Genomic DNA, 16941 nt, shown 5'->3' on the forward strand with positions numbered 1-16941 from the left:
TCCCAGTAAGTTAGTAGATACCGGTAAAACTTATTACTGGCTAATACGCTATTAAAATGGCCAGTGGCAAATGCAATACATAGCCGCTATTTGTGGGGGAGGTAAACTTAGTTAGAAACGTTAGCCATTTTAACTGTAAACTGTTTTATTTCAGGCTTACGATAATCTAGTTACTGGAGGTTTTAGCCAGCGAAGTTTGTCTATACGGAACAAATCATAATGCATACTTGGCTTCGGATGCGAGGAGATACGAACTCGGGACCTACACTTCGCAGGTCCGCTTCTCTAACCACTACGCAATTTAACAAAGTATAGTCAGTCAGTCACTCAGTAAGAGACATTCGCTCTTCTTAGTCCGGCAAAAAGAAAATTAACTGTGGATTAGCTTTTTCTCATTCATTTTCATAGTTATCAAAAATCAAGTTATAAAATCAGGAACTAGTCCTTTATGAGAAGGCTTGCCTCTGGTTGATAGTCCCCAAACTCTGTCTGCAGCGCAAGGGATGCCAGGATCATGGCATTCTCCATGTCGCAGCGCATCCTCTCCTCCAAGATATCCTTCCTCAGCTGCAAGTAGTACTGGTGCTTCGTCATGGAGTGCCTGGTGTGGAACAAGAGTAATGACACTATTCTATATGCGGCCAAAATTTTTTTACCTCAGTGCTAGCTGTATTTTAATAAAAGGCTCAAAGTAGCCTGGAGTCTGGACCCAGATCAGTTGTGCTGCATTTCATCTTATTTTAAATTTTGTTATGATTGAAACAAACTGATTTTTTTTACAGGCTTATGTTGCCCTCAGGAACATATCCATATATAAACACTAATTGTGTGAAAAATATCTGGTTTATGAATTTCCTGGGTGCTACACATGGTATTGCAAACCTTCAATGGGGGAGAGGTCCCTCCCGTCCAGGACCTTTCCACTCTCTATGTGATGGTACTCATTATTATTATTATATTACTATATATTGCCCTGTTAACACTGGATTAAAATGCTTTTAATTGACTGTTCTTGTTCATCTCTTCTTTATACTTTTATTGCATTGTGTGAATGCAATAAAATAATGTTTTAGACTTTAAAATAATGTTTTATTTGACAGGGAGTAGGCGTAAGGGTCTCTTACTGTATCAAGTTAACATCATCCAGGAAGAATTTGATTCGTAGGAAAAGATTAAACTGGATATCAGGTTTCTTCTTCTTTGGTTCTTCCTTCCAACCCTCAGGAGCCACTTTGGACAGCTTGGCATCAGGGTCAACGAAGAAAAACTCGTTATCTGGTGTAAAACCCGAAAGGAGGCAAGAAGAGTGTGGGAGTGGGCCAAAAGAGGAGGAAGAGAACAGCAGGGAGATAAGAGGAATAAATCAGCATGTGAGATGCCTTTCTCTGCGCACGTACGCAGGCTTATGGAAAAGAACAACCTGTGAACCTGCTGAACATACGAATGTTGTCTGAAAGACGTCACAAGCAGACGTATAGGTGGAGCAACCTGACATGTATTTTCCGTTGGTATACAACCGCAGAAGAAAAGAGAACATAGACCCACACGCTGAATCCACCCGTGACATACCTTGGAGGAAGGCCAGGCCGAAGAGATGATGCTCCACCAGTCCAACATGAGCCACCACCATGTCCAGTACGTCCTTGCAAATAGCCTTGATGTCGCAGCTGAGCTCCAGCTTCTGGCCGTTCAGCAAAACCACCCCCACCTTTCTCTGGACCTCATCTAGCTTGCTACGCTTGTTCTGGGGTAGAGAAAGGAGACAGGGGAAGGTACTGAGTACCCATACCTAGAGTGGCTCCTCTATAGGATTTAAAAAAAGAATAATATATATTTTGATGTGCTTGATTAAGCGTGACCGGAGTTGCCAGGTGGGCAAGGGTTGGAACGGCAAGCTCAACCAGGCGCATTTATGAATGAAAGCTGATATGGTTAGAACAGGGGCCTGGGAGAGAGGAGTCATATGCCCGTCCCCCAAAACCACTGTATTTAATCGATCTGCTCCAGAAGCCTGTGCGAAAGGCATCGATGTAAATGAGTCTCACCATTATTGAAGAAGGAACCTTAAGGGCCACACACGGCTCGCTTGCCATCTTCACAAATTCAGGACCAAAGAAATTCTGTTGTAAAGGGGAGGGGAAAATAAACAAGTGCGCAGAGCAAGAAGTGGTTCAGTTATACGGTTCTACATTATGCCGTAAGTTGTAACTTAGAGGTAAGTGTTTAGATTTTTAACTACCTTTGGTTTGCGATGGGGTGCTAGAGCAGGATTGAAAGGTTCCTGGAGGTCCAGCATGGAGGCGCGTGCCAGAGCCAGGGATCCGTCCCCAGGGTAGAGGACTGAGGCATGCGGGTCGTCCCCTGGGTAGGCCAGGGACAGCCTGTTGGCCAGGTTGGCCTGGAGCATCTGGACCACCTCCTCCCGTTTCTGGAGCCTCAGCTCAGGACCCACCAGCTCCTCGTCTGCTGCAGTGTCGTACAACCTGCATGAGGAGGGATGCAGATCTGAAATTTTTTAACCCATTATTTAAGCAGGTGCAGTAAATTGAAAACCAATTACTTTTTCTATGACAACCTGTCATAACACCTTAATTATTAAACTTGTTTACACAGAACAGAGATGCAATTAAATATTGCAGACAGAAATTCAGTAAATAGAACAGACATTATTAATTATTTTAAATTACCCAGAGAATCATCAGCAACAGGTTATACAGGGGAGATTTCTATATGGACATTCCTTTAGTCAACAATATGGAAACATGGTTAAAAACTCTGATTCTGAAATGTCTGAGAAATGTCATGCAAGCTCCTAATTATGCAGTAATTGATTATTACAGGTTATAGCAAGGTGAAACATCCTTTTTCATTATACATGTGAAATCTGACATCCGCCAAATGTAACACTAAAGGTTTTACCAAAAAAACTCTCATCATGTCAAAGTACATTCATTTCTGATCAGCTTTAAAAGGTGAAGATCTAATGCAAAACTCCAAGGCACCAGAACATATTGATGAAAACTTAAAAGGACAGAGGATGACTGCTATACTGTATACTACTATACTATAATTCTAGCATCTGCGTCAGCTGGTTTTGGTTGGAATTACTGTCAACATTTGGGAGTTAGGGATAGAATTTGGGCCACTGTGTCCAGCTGTACACACACGCACACACACGTGCACATACACAAGCACAGAGTTAGATGCTAAAGATTCTAGTCAGATCAGTCCTGAATGGGGTTCACAGGCATGTGACACGGCCCAACTTTTTAGAGTCAAACCTTACTGTTGTCCTGTGCTTAGACACAGCATCAATAATAAAATCAGTGACACTGAACAACCTAAAATACAGCCTTCAGCCTACTGCTACTACATTTATCTACCAAAGCACTACCGCCCAACAGCAAGTATTAAACCGTGAAAGCCGGATTAGCAACACATCCCACCACTAGTCTGAGTCCTAAATTCACATTCTACATTTCATTAATTTAGTGCAGTGGTTCTCAACCGGTGGGGCCCGCCCACCTGGGGGGGGCGCGGACACTTTCCCAGGGGCCAGCGCGAGTAGGCTAAAGGAGGAAAAAAATAAAATACTAATAAAACGGCATTTCCCCCCATGTTGACATGCAAGTGGTTGGATTATTATAAGACACAAATCATCCTCCTGGAGGCTTTTGTGACAAAAGCGACTAGCGACAAATCTAGTGACATGTAAATAGCATATTTGTCATAATTTAAACAAGTCTCCCGAAGAGAAACGGTATCTCTCTCTCCCCCGCCTCTGCCTGCTGCACTGTGGATGTGTGTGTGTGTGTGTGTGTGTGTGTGAGAGACAGCCCGGTCAGCAAGGTTGTCCAGCCCGCAGGGCACTCTTTTGGAGTTTAACTCCGAAAAGACCAGTTAACCAAAGTTAACCACAGGTTCCCGTTGATCTTATGATGGACATGTGTTGTCATATAAACAAACGAACCGTCAACGGCAAAATAAAAGCCTCTTATTAACGAGAGCGGTCTGAGAGACCTCCAGCTTACAGTGAGGTCTCTGTGCAGGACTGTCCGACCGACGAGCTAGCGGCTCCAAAAGCACTCACAGGCATTTGGAGACATATGGAGACACGAAGCCTCGTGCAGCAGTCTCTCAGTAGCCTCGTGCAGCAGTGAGGACACACACACACCACTCCGCGTCTAGGCTGCAAATGAATCGCGTGCGCATGGCCGCCGCCGTTCCCGCACTGGTTTACCGAGCGGGGTGTAAATGTAAATGTTTCTTCACTCACTCTCACACAAAAATAAATCACTGCATTTGACTCACATAGCTGCATTCACTCCAGTCTAGTCTCTTGCCAAGTTTGCTTGTGCCATCTCTCGCTAGTCTAGTTGTTATCGATATCAATTTACTTCCAAACTCAAACAGTCTTTTTAAAGACTAATCCCACTAACAGTCTTTTTAAAGATTATCCCCATCTCGGCCATAGCCAGTAATTGTTTCTTAGCACTTAGCTAACTACCCCTCTGCCTTTTTCCCCATGTTGCAACACCCACGCGAGACACACACACCCACTCACTCACTCACTCACTCACTGACAAAGAACTACAATTGTTAAGTCATAAAATAAAATGTGCATTGCCCATAAAATCATTATTTTGTTCGTTGTATTAAAGATCGTGCCTTGACTCCCGACTGATTAGCCGCCGATACTAGTCTCTCAGCATAGCCACACACACATCTTTACATCATAGCCTAAACTTTATTGAAAACACAACCAATCCACATCCAAATTATTTCAAAACCAAACAAAAATGGAGAGATTTCTAGTGAGGACCAACAAGGCAACCGACGCACTACCAGCTGCAAAAAAGCTTCGAAGGTACGATGAAGCATACCTGCAGTTTGGGTTTACAGTCACGGCTGATCTGAGACCTCAGTGTGTCGTGTGTGCCGAGGTGCTGGCAAACGACAGCATGAAGCCCTGCAAACTAAAAAGGCACCTCGAAACAAAGCATGCTGGCATTAAGGATAAACCGGCTGAATATTTTAAAAGAAAGCTTGATGGCCTCCATCAGCAACAGGCAACAATTTCAGTTCACAGCACTGTGTCTAAACACTGTTTGGAGGCTTTGTATGTAGTGGCCAAAAGAATAGCTAAACTGGGTAAACTGCATACAATTGCAGAGACTCTCATTTTGCCGGCCGTGCAAGACATGTGCAGAATAATGATAGGAGATATTGCAGCAGCCAGGCTCGGTGCAGTACCAATGTCCAATGACACAGTCGCTAGGAGAATTTCAGACGTGTCTAATGATATCAGAGAGCAACTGATAGAGTTCATAAAAAAAGAGTCCTTACTACACGCTGCAGCTGGACGAATCCACTGATTTTGCTGGGCAGGCACAGCTCCTCACCTATGTCAGGTATCTGCGGGACAAGGCGATTGAGGAGGATGTCCTGTTTTGCCGGCCTCTTCAGTCGCACACTACAGGAGAAGCCATCTTCAATGTCCTTGATATTTTTCTCAGTGAAAATGGTTTGACTTGGGACCGATGCGTTGGCTTATGCACGGATGGTGTGCGGGCAATGACGGGCCATGAGCGTGGCCTAGCTGCTCGCGTTCAGCAAGTAGCTCCACTTGTGAAATGGACACATTGCATGCTCCATCGCGAAGCACTAGCTGCTAACAAAATGCCAGTTCTCTTTGACTCTGTGCTGAACCAATCCGTGAAAATGATAAATCTCATCAAATCACGGCCGCTAAACTCTCGCTTGTTTGGGGTCCTCTGCCAGGAGATGGGGTCAGGACACGAACAGGTGCTTCTGCACACTGAAGTTTGCTGGCTCTCCAGGGCGCGGGTGTAACAGCGTTTGTATGAGCTGCGAGAGGAGGTGAAGTGTTTTTTGACAGAAATCAAATCAGATCTGGCGAAGCATCTGGATGACACTATGTGGCTTGCGTCTCTGTCCTATTCGGTCAATATATTTGACCACTTGAATGGCCTCAACCTGTATTTGCAAGGCCGCGAAACTCATATTTTGCTCCTTGCAGACAGAGTGGACTCCTTCACACAAAAACTTGACCTCTGGCATGGCCGCATCAGTCGAGGGAACTGCGACATGTTCCCCAGCCTTGCAGATTTAATCACTAATGCAGGCACGTCACACGATTTCTCCTTTCTATTTCAGTCAGTGTCTGAGCACCTGTCAGCAATGAGAGAACAATTTGCGACGTCCTTTAAAGAGGATTATCGCTCTTTTGCGTGGGTTCGAGATCCATTTGTGTTCACAGCAAACGAGCTGTCAATTGATATGCAGGAACAGCTTATTGAGCGGAAGAGTGACAATAGGCTGAAGGAACTCTTTACCTCCTGCCCTCTTTCATCATTATGGGCAGCATTGATGCAGGAATACCCTCAACTCTGTGACGTTGCCTTGAAGATTCTCCTCCCTTTCGCATCGACATATTTGTGTGAGGCAGGATTCTCAAAAATGACTGCATTCAAAACAAAATACCGCAATCGGGCACAAATCGAGGATGATTTGAGGCTATGTTTATCAGACATTGCGCCAAGAATTGAGCATCTTTGCAAGGCAAAGCAGGCTCAGGTCTCACATTAACATCGCCTACCTGCAAGCTTCTGTAAAAAATGCAGATGATATGCCTACTATTAGGCCTAGTAATAATAACAATAATAGAGCATACATTCATATCAAAGGGCTGGTGCCAATTCCCAATTATAGCAATAGCCTATTAATGATAATAGGCCTACTGATGATGATGATAATAATAATACCAACAATAAAGCATGTAACCTCAATTATATAGCAATAGCCTAGTAATGATAATAGGCCTACTACTACTCATAATAATAATAATAATAATAAATAATAATGCCTGCAAGCCCACATTAGAAGTCTGGTGCTAGTGCCAATTATAACAATAGCCTAGTAATGATAATAGGCCTACATACCACTACTGATGATAATAATAATAATAATGTGTGGGCCTAAAAATAATAGCCTAGGGGGCTGGCTGGCTGGCTGGCTATCTATCCATCTATGCAAGGTGGTGTAGTGGGGTTGGCGCCGGGAAGGGGGGCCCCAGTTGCAATGAACCAGCTTTGGGGGGGCCCAGCTTGCAAAAGGTTGAGAACCCCTGATTTAGTGGATGCTATTATTCAGAGCAACTTAAAGGAATGCATTGATCAAGGACACAGTGAACAATTGGTTTTAAACTTGTTGGTATTTGGAGTCCATTTTGCCATGTATCCTAACAGCATCACAGACCCACAACTACACTTCAGTGAGGATTATAATTTTCTGCATGCCTATGGCTATTTTTTACACCAATAACACCCCTTGGGTTTGTTTCCAGAAAGCAACATTTTGGTCTGAATATGTAACAAACTTCTTGGATCCTTGGAATTTTTTTTGCCTCTTCAACCATTCATCTCACTGTCCATGTGGGCAAAATGAGTGTCCTCTTCCAGGCAGGTTCTTCACAACTCCAGTTGTTTCAGATTTTTTTATTATTGCCCAAATAGTGGTGATAGGTGTTTTCAGTCATGTAACTATGATTTTATAGCACTTGCCTGATTTGTGAAGGTTATTTGTATGTTCTCATGCCTTTCCCATGATGATGGACGACTAGAAGAGTTAAGCCTATGTGTCACCACTAGGGGTGTAACGGTACACGTATCCATACCATACTGTTCCGTACAGGACGTTCGGTTCGGTACACGTTGTGTTCTGAATTAATATAGTCTAACATTCTAAACTCATGAGTTTTCCCCAGAGACAGAACTTCGCTGATGTAGCCTAGCACTTGCGAAGTTTGCTTACTGTAAGAAATTATAATGTCAGCTAGAGGATGACAGGATGACAAACAGCCAATTCCTTCCTTGTCTACTACAGCAGACTTAGACTAGCTTTCAATTGCTTGCAACCAGGAACCCTAAGCTAACATTAACAAGGCTAAGTATAATATTAGTGCTTATTTAATTATATTTTACATTTTATTATTCGGAAATTCATCCTCTATCGTACATTGGTGTGGAACCGCTTTCTCAATACGGTGAGTATTTGCAAAATGCTATAATGGTTTTTTTACTGAAAAAATCCTACCTAGTGCACCTACAGTGGCAATGGGCATAATACATTAAAATACATGTTCTGTTTTGCATATCTTTTTCCACTGCTACCGAAATCGCACTGAACTGTGACTTAACGTGTCCGGTATGTACTGAACCATAACTTTAGCATACCGTTACGTACTGAACTGTGATTTTATTGTACTGTTACACCCCTAGTCACCACTTATTTATACCCCTGTGAAACAGCATTTCATGTTTGACCACTTCAAGAGTTCCCAAAGATTAACTTTAAAAAGTAAAATCTAAATTGGATATACCAATACATTTTTTTTCATAAGATATTCTATGGGTGCCAATATCTATGTGGCATGACAAAGAAACAGTGAAACATGAAACATGTTTTTGAATAAAATTCTTTCATTTATTGTATTTTGAGTGGAAGATAAAGCTGACAAACAACAATGACATTTTTGTCACTTTTTTTTTTTTTACAACTGCTGTTGTAAAAAGGGCTTTATAAATAAATTTGATTGATTGATTTTTTTTCATATTCACCTAAAGCAGGGTTTCTTTACCCTGCTCCTGGGTGCGCCCCTGCCCTGCATGTTTTAGATGTCTCCCTGCTCTCTCACACCTGATTCAAATGATCAGTTCATTATAAAGTCCTTCATGAGCTATCAGGTACGTTAGGGCAGGGAGAGATCTAAAACATGCAGGGCAGGGATTGTCCAGGAGCAGGGTTAAGAAACACTGCCCTAACGTGTCAAAAGACCTCTGAACCAGACAACTGGGACTGACCATACAATGAACTGCCATTAGGGGGTGCAGGAGAACTATGGCTTAAACACAGTACAGCTCTCAGTATGAGGAAGTGAAAGGTAAACACGACACATTAACCCCTTCAAGACATAAACATTACTGTTTGACAGGTATACATGTTTAAACTCAGTTTGAACTGGCTTTAAACTCTAATTGACTTCCAAATAAAGACTCAATACTGTCTCAATACTTTTTTTCCCCAGGTTGTGGACAACGTGAGAACAGATTCATACCATGATACCTTTAGCAGAACATTAACTGCTCCAAATGTATACATTATCATGTTACCAAGGTATACGTTAGCTGTAGAATGATTGAGGCTTATGGCCTAGATGAGTGACTGCTAGGGATGTGCGTGAGGAGAAAGTCGCAGAAAGACAGAGAGCACTCAGGTGAAGGTTGTGTTCATTAGTCACAGGGGACTTTACAGGACTCGTCCAATAAACAATCAGATAACGAGTATGAAAATGTATGCACTCACTCCTATAAGAGGATACAGATAAGAGCGTCTGCTAAATGACCTTACTGTAAATACAACTTTTCTGTTCTGAAATTAAATCACTTGTGTTATATTATTTATGCCACCATGGTAAAACTCTCAGTTGGAGATAAACCTGCGCTTCGGGCAGCTATTGAGTCCGGTGAGGATAACATACCTGTGCCTCTGCGCGTTGTGGCTGGTGAGAGACATGCCGTCGTGTTCCGAGAGAGCCACCTGGGAGCAATACCGCCTCGGCACCTCTGGTTTCTTAGCTAGGACAGGACAGATAAAAGTTGATGTTTAAAAGTGTCACATTATAGACAGAAGCAACCACGGATCCCAATGGGAGGCAGGGTTCATCTAAAGGAGTTTCCAGGCAGCATGAGTGAAACTGGAACAAAGTGTCAAAGCTATATCACTTGCAAACACTAATAGGGAGCGTTTCCTAAAGATTTATCGTTTTTTCACAACCATAACTTTATGGTCAAGATAAAGGCAGCTTTGTCTTTCACTAACATCGCATTGCCAAAGAGCAATGGGCCTACAAATGCCTTGTAAGTTAAAGCTTTGTCTTTGATATGACTTGTGATTAAGTCAATATCAAGGCCTTGCTCTGTCATGTGTGTGGCATATTGGTAAGGTTTGTATTTCCACACATTGTTTCCTCAGCTACCCATTGGTAAAGATATCTTGTCTGCAGTCCGTATCAGAAAGTTACCATGTCGGTAGTCCGGATCAGAGGAGGCTACAGAGGGGCTTTCACTTGATGAGCTGTAGTCACTGTGGTACCTCCGGTGGGTGTGGAGAGGGTCTGGAAGACAATTATTACATCAGAGTCAGTCTCTTGAATTAGCTATGGTCGGCAAGAAACAAAAACATCTATTTGGATCACCCATCAGCTTTTGCCGAAGTGGCAGCTCCCCTTCCTGGGATCCATGGCAGAGCAATTTTTCTGGCAATGGAGTGGGGTGCATATCATTTGTGCAGTGCGCAACATGGAATGAGTAATAGATTTAAAAATGCAGTTTCATTAGACTATCCGGTTTCTATTTAATTTATTTACAAAATATAAAAAATATAAAGATCCCATTCTACTCCGAGTATATAGTCACATTTCATTTTAATTCATAACACCTTATTACAGAGTGTACAGGACAAGGCAGAAAAACAGGCTTGTGAAGATCACACACAAAAATATCACAAAATGGTTTCACAACCATTCCTTGATGCATTTCAAACCTTACTACAGACTTAAACATACAAATCACCCCAAAACAATGTCAGCCTGATATAGCTCCAATAAAAGAAAGTAAATATTTGCGAAATACATCACCACTTTTACATGTTGAGGCGGTTACATTTTGTTTATAGCAAAATGAGCTCAGAGGCCAACATGACGTGCAATTACTATGGAAACAGTTTTTGCCACCGTTGCTGAAAATAATCTTAGGGGAGACATTGGATCTTTTTATCTAACTGGTGAGTCTAAAGATTTTTACATTTCTTAGAAAACATTTCTGGTCCATAAATGATCAATTTTTCAGGAGTTTAAATGGTTAACCAACCTTGGCCATTAAGTGAAATTCGGGGCTGAGGCAGGGCTATTTGAGAAACTCTGATGGGATGATGTTAAGTATTGAGCTGTGGCAGCTTAATAGCAAGCAGACTGGATTGTGAGGCAGAGGCTCCCACTGGGTTGGCCTTGTGAGGAGAGGATAGCTCTATGTAAGAGATGACAGGACAGAGCAGAGCTTTGGTTGGAAAGTCCCATTGCCAAGTTTACCCATCTGACTGTTTGACCTCTGTTACACATCACCACGAAATATCACCACCACACAGTTTCGTGTAATACTGCCACACCTACTGTACAGCTATTATACCACACTTTCTGAGCACAGCAATAGCAGTTGAGAAAACAACTCTTTGTAGACAGTTTTTTTTATTGTAAGGCTCGACACTGAACCCAAACCTTGTTTAGGCATCACTCTAAGATGATCGTACAAAAAGTAAAAGAAAATCATGACTAAAGCACTACAGATTATATTACAACCTATTTTGGCTAGGATGTTGTTAATAATGGCTTCCACTATTCAAGTAGTTAAGATAGAGGTCTAAAATAGTGAGTTCATACATTTTTTCACACAGACACACACATAACTCTAGTGTTTCAACTGCTGTGCTCTACCACATTCCATACATGATGGAAAAGTGTATTATATTTTACAAACCCTTCTGAAATAGACACACGCATGGTTAGTTTGGTGAAGCTAATGTGCACAGCAGCCGCAGCGCAACATCTAATGAACAGTTTACGGGGTTAAAGACAGTTGCGCAAGAGAACATCAGTAGTATATAGGTCATTATATTGCATAGCCACAATAAATAAATTACACTCAGTACTGAAGGTGGCAGTATATCTCACCAATAACATAAGAAAAAACACATTCACAATTTCTATTGAAATCTAGACAAAATCTTGGCAGGACAGAACATACAGGTTTTAGACACTGCAAGTATAAATTTTTTCTTGTTAATCAAACGTCAGAGGCAACAAACGTGGGAAAACCATGACCTCAACTGAAAGTCCATGAAGAAAAAGTCCTGCACAATTTGTTTAACATTCAGTAGCCTACAAAACTTGAAAGTCCTGCTCTGAGTTTCAGTTCATGCCACACAGGTTAAATACATAACATTCTTCAGAGTTTATTCAATTGTTAGACACTTAAGATACATAAGGCAACAGTAATAAAGACGACTGAGCATGTTGGTTAACAAATTCCCCTACTGACAGAGACGAGTGCTACACAACAAGACGTGAACTACCAATCAAAAGTTTGGGGTCATTCAGAAATTTCCATGAAAACATACATGAAATGAGTTATATAGCAAAACAATGGAGTGTAAGCCTTCCTTCTTCAAGATCCCTTTGAGCCTGTACAAACCTACCACATTACAACTAGGGATGCAGCGATTAAGTGATATCACTATTACCCACGATTTAAAACATCCTGTTTGTTTTTTTTAACCTGTTAAGGCTAAGCTACACCGAGTGTTTCTGTTCACACTCTCGAAAAGGGACATTATGGTACATTCTTTTTTATGAACAAGGTTTGGACAGTGAGGAAAATTAAAGAAACATTGCTGGCGCAGACTACAGATGAAACTAAATTATATAAAATGCAGTGTAGCACATACTGTCACAAGAGCAACATTTGTATTTGAGTTGGGCTACTTACATCAGCAAAAATAGCTAAACAGTGGCCGAGGGACCAACCACTGATGCTCTGTATCAAAGCAATACAGAGTGGGAGGATTTTGGATACTGTATATGCAAAACTTGCAGAAAAAGTTGTGGCTAAAGGGTCCAACACTTCAAATTTAATACAACATCTCCGAGATTACCACCCATCTTTACACGCCTAAGTACAGGTAATACAAGTAATAACTTAAGTTAGAAAAATAATTACTATGGTGGCAAGTTACCTAATGAAACATTGAGTTGGGAGAAATTAGATAAAAATGTAAAGAAATACAGAAATAGAAAATACTAAAGAATTTTGTAATATGGGCAAGTTGACCAAAAATCCCTGCAGCCTTTGTTTTGTTTTGAAATAATGACATGGATCAAAATCTATAATTGTTGCATCCCTTGTGACCACCACCAAAGTGGCCCCAGGCCATCACATGGCCTCAATCATGTTTTACAGATGGCTTCAAGCACTCCTCCAGCATTTTTTCATTTGGTCTGTGTCTCACGAATGTTCTTTTTTGTGATTCGAACACCTCAAACTTATATTTGTCTGTCCATAACACATTCTTCCAATCATCCTCTGTCCAGGGTCTGTGTTCCTTTGCCCATCTTAATATTTCCTTTTGTTGGACAGTCTGAGATATGACTTATTCACAAACTGCAGATTGAGGATCATTTCTACAACAATTCCGAACCCCAACTCATATGGCAGGGCATCCAAGCAATCACAGACTACTGGACAAAAAACCCTACCACCACAGCCAGCAATGTTTCCTTCACCGACAAGTTCTACACACACTTCGACAGAGGCAGAAAAGAGCCAGCCATTAAAGCTGAAACCCCCCCCCCCCCCCAGACTATCCACGGTGGAAGTGTTGTCTGCACTGAGCAAGGTGAATACATGCAAAGCTGCTGGTCCTGATGGCATCCCCGGGCGTATGCTCAGAGCATGTGCTGGGCAGCTGGCAGAGGTCTCTACCAACATTTTCAACATGTCACTGGCCCAGGCAGTTGTCCCAACATCTTTGAAGTCCACAACCATTGCGCCAGTGCTGAAGCAATCGACTGCATCGAGCCACTCACCCCCCACGATCATGAAGTGCTTTGAAAGAGTAGTTCTGGCCCACCTTAAGCCCCGCCTCTCCCCAACACTGGATCCCTACCAATTTGCCTACCGGTCGAACAGGTCTACAGAGGATGCCATCTGCACGGCTCTACACTCTGCCCTGACCCATTTGGACAAAACCAACACCTATGTGAGAATACTATTCATAGACTTCAGCTCAGCATTCAACACTGTCAACACCTCTAGGCGGGCCAACAAACTCCATGACCTGGTGATCAGCCCCTCTCTCTGCAATTGGACTCTGGGCTTCCTAACCAACAGACCCCAGTCTGTCAGGTTAAATAACTTCACCTCCTCCACCCTGATCCTGAACACTGGTGTACCGCAAGGCTGTGTGCTGAGCCCCCTCCTGTACTCCCTCATCACCGATGCCTGTGTTCCTGTACACTGTTCCAACAACATCAAGTTTGCAGACGACACCACTGTGGTAGACCTGATTAGCGACAATGACGAGTCAGCCTACAGGGAAGAGGTCAAACACCTGGCGGCATGGTGCGCTGACAACAACCTGACCCTCAACACAAAGAAAACCTAGGAACTCATTGTGGACCTCTCCTGGACCCTCAACACCTCAGCTCTGGTCTGAGGAGGCATGAAGAAAGCCCACCTGTCCTCCAGGATCCTTGTGAACATTTACCACTGCACCATCGAGAGCATTCTGACAAACTGCGCCACAGTGTGGTTTAGCAGCTGCTCCATAGCCGACCGGAAGGCCCTGCAATGGGTGGTGAAAACCGCAGAGCAGGTCACAGGTAACCAGCTTCCTGCCATCGTAGACCTCTGCGCAGGGCATGCGGGACCATCAGAGACCATTCACACACATGCTGCACGTCTACCCGGTTGCCCATGCTAACCCTACTACATTACTCCTTCATTTGCCTTGTTTGCACATCTACCTCACCGCTGCTATCCCTGCATTTTGCCTCTTTACACATTGAGAATTGCCATTGTGCCTGTATTTTTACAGTTGTTACACACGCATGCGAAATGAGCTTTCTCCGCAGCCACCCTGCAGAGAAAGCTCATTTCGGCCGACTGTATCCGGGATCTTGTCCTTTTGGTCATGACCCATAGCTCATGACCATAGGTGAGAGTAGGAACGTAGATTGACCGGTAAATCGAGAGCTTTGCCTTGCGGCTCAGCTCTTTCTTCACCACGACAGACCGATACATCGACCGCATTACTGCAGAAGCTGCACCGATCTGTCTGTCAATCTCCCGTTCCATCCTTCCCTCACTCGTGAACAAGACCCCTAGATACTTAAACTCCTCCACTTGAGGCAAGAACTCTCCACCAACCTGGCAAGCCACCCTTTTCCGACTGAGGACCATGGCCTCAGATTTGGAGGTACTGATTTTCATCCGAACCGCTTCACACTCTGCTGCAAACTAGGGCTGTCAAAATTCCTCAAAAATGACGTTTGAATATTCCCTCTAAAAAAACACATAATATTCGAACATCTGGTTGCGCATGCGCATTTTGTCAATGACGCGCATTTGGTCAATGACACGCATTACGTCAGTAACAGGACAAATTAATACAAAGAGACATAATGACTTGTATAGGTAGGTCTATTTAAGTTTAAACATATTTTACAACGTATTACCTACACAAAAACAAGTAAATCAAATGATGACCGAGACCGCAGACCTCACTCTCGCTCGCTCACTCACTCGAGCACTTTCTCTCTCTCGCCCTCACGCTCTCTGCGCAATAACGCTTTAAAATGAACAACAATAAACACATTTTGAATGCTGATCAAGAGATTTGTACAAGCAATATAAGATTGCGACTATTGTCCCAAATATAGCAGGCTTCATTCAGTGACTGAAGTCACAGTTGTAGAGTATCCAGTAGAAGTAGACGAATATCTATCAAACTAACCTTTGTTGAGCTGAAATGAAGACATATTCAGCAACTGCATGGCCTATTTCTCGCTTAAAATGTTTTCAGAAACACGTTTCAGTGAACTATTTTTGTAAAATACGAGATTGTATTCTCTACGAGCCGCCATGACACTCAAAATTTCAAGTAGCCAGACCCGCATTACGCGTTCATCCAATCAGCTGCTGGTCAGGGGCGTGGAGCATCAACCATGGCTGTATGACGTTGCGACACCACGCTTCAGTTGTGTTGGACATATGGATCTGTACCGTCAGGTGCGCTAGCGCGCCCACTCGCAAAGCAGACAGACAACCTCTGCTACCGCGAATATTTTTTTCTAATTTTTTTTTTAATTCGAATATACATTTTCACCTATGAAATTCTTTTTTTAAAACTATTCAAATATATATTTGAATTTAGAATATTCGTTGACAGCCCTACTGCAAACCGTCCCAGTGCTGTAGAGGGTATAGAGCTGGTCCAGTGTTTCGTCCTCCTGAAACTGAGGTTCTACTATCGGCCGTACCCTGGCATAGTACCCTGGCATAGACTTTCCCGGGGAGGCTGAGAAGTATGATCCTCCTGTAGTTGGAACACACCCTCCGGTCCCCCTTCTTAAAAAGAGGGACCACCACCCCGGTCTGCAATCCCAGAGGCACTGTCCCCGACCGCCACGCGATGCTGCAGAGGCGTGTCAACCAAGACAGCCCCACAACATCCAGAGACTTGAGGTACTCAGGGCGGATCTCATCCACCCCCGGTGCCTTGCCACCGAGGAGTTGCTTGACTACCTCAGTGACTTCAGCCCGGGTGATCGACGAGTCCACCTCTGAGCCCTCAGCCTCTGCTTCCTCAATGGAAGACGTGACGGCGGGATTGAGGAGATCCTTGAAGTACCCCTTCCACTGCCCGACGACATCCCCAGTTGAGGTCAACAGCTGCCCACCTCCACTGTAAACAGCGTTGGTAGGGCACTGTTTCCCTCTCCTGAGGCGCCGGACGGTTTGCCAGAATCTCTTCGAGGCCAGCCGATAGTCCTTCTCCATGGCTTCACCGAACTCCTCCCAGGCCCGAGTTTTTGCCTCCACAACCACCCGGGCTGCAGTCTGCTTGGCCTGCCGGTACCTGTCAGCTGCCTCAGGAGTCCAACAAGCCAACCAGGCCTGATAGGACTCTTCTTCAGCTTGACAGCATCCCTTACTTCCGGTGTCCACCACCGGGTTCGGGGATTGCCGCCTCGACAGGCACCGGAGACCTTACGGTCACAGCTCCGAGCGGCCGCTTCGACCATGGAGG

At 43.6% G+C, this 16941-nt stretch overlaps 1 protein-coding gene across 7 annotated transcripts in view; it reads right to left on the minus strand.

The window, feature by feature from the left end:
- ptpn13 (protein tyrosine phosphatase non-receptor type 13) overlaps nt 1–16941 on the minus strand; it is a 151613-nt gene that overhangs the window by 64758 nt on the left and 69914 nt on the right. For all 7 annotated transcript variants that reach the window (XM_034296911.1, XM_034296908.1, XM_034296907.1 and 4 more), the window contains exons 8-14: nt 10103–10195; nt 9560–9656; nt 2240–2483; nt 2046–2120; nt 1570–1744; nt 1125–1275; nt 463–601 (exon numbers count right to left, since the gene is read on the minus strand). In XM_034296911.1, the coding sequence (XP_034152802.1) occupies nt 463–601; nt 1125–1275; nt 1570–1744; nt 2046–2120; nt 2240–2483; nt 9560–9656; nt 10103–10195 (974 nt within the window). The remainder of the gene's footprint in view (nt 1–462; nt 602–1124; nt 1276–1569; nt 1745–2045; nt 2121–2239; nt 2484–9559; nt 9657–10102; nt 10196–16941) is intronic.

This window comes from Esox lucius, chromosome 14, assembly GCF_011004845.1.
Source record: "Esox lucius isolate fEsoLuc1 chromosome 14, fEsoLuc1.pri, whole genome shotgun sequence".
In the NCBI taxonomy this organism is placed as follows: Eukaryota; Metazoa; Chordata; class Actinopteri; order Esociformes; family Esocidae; genus Esox; species Esox lucius.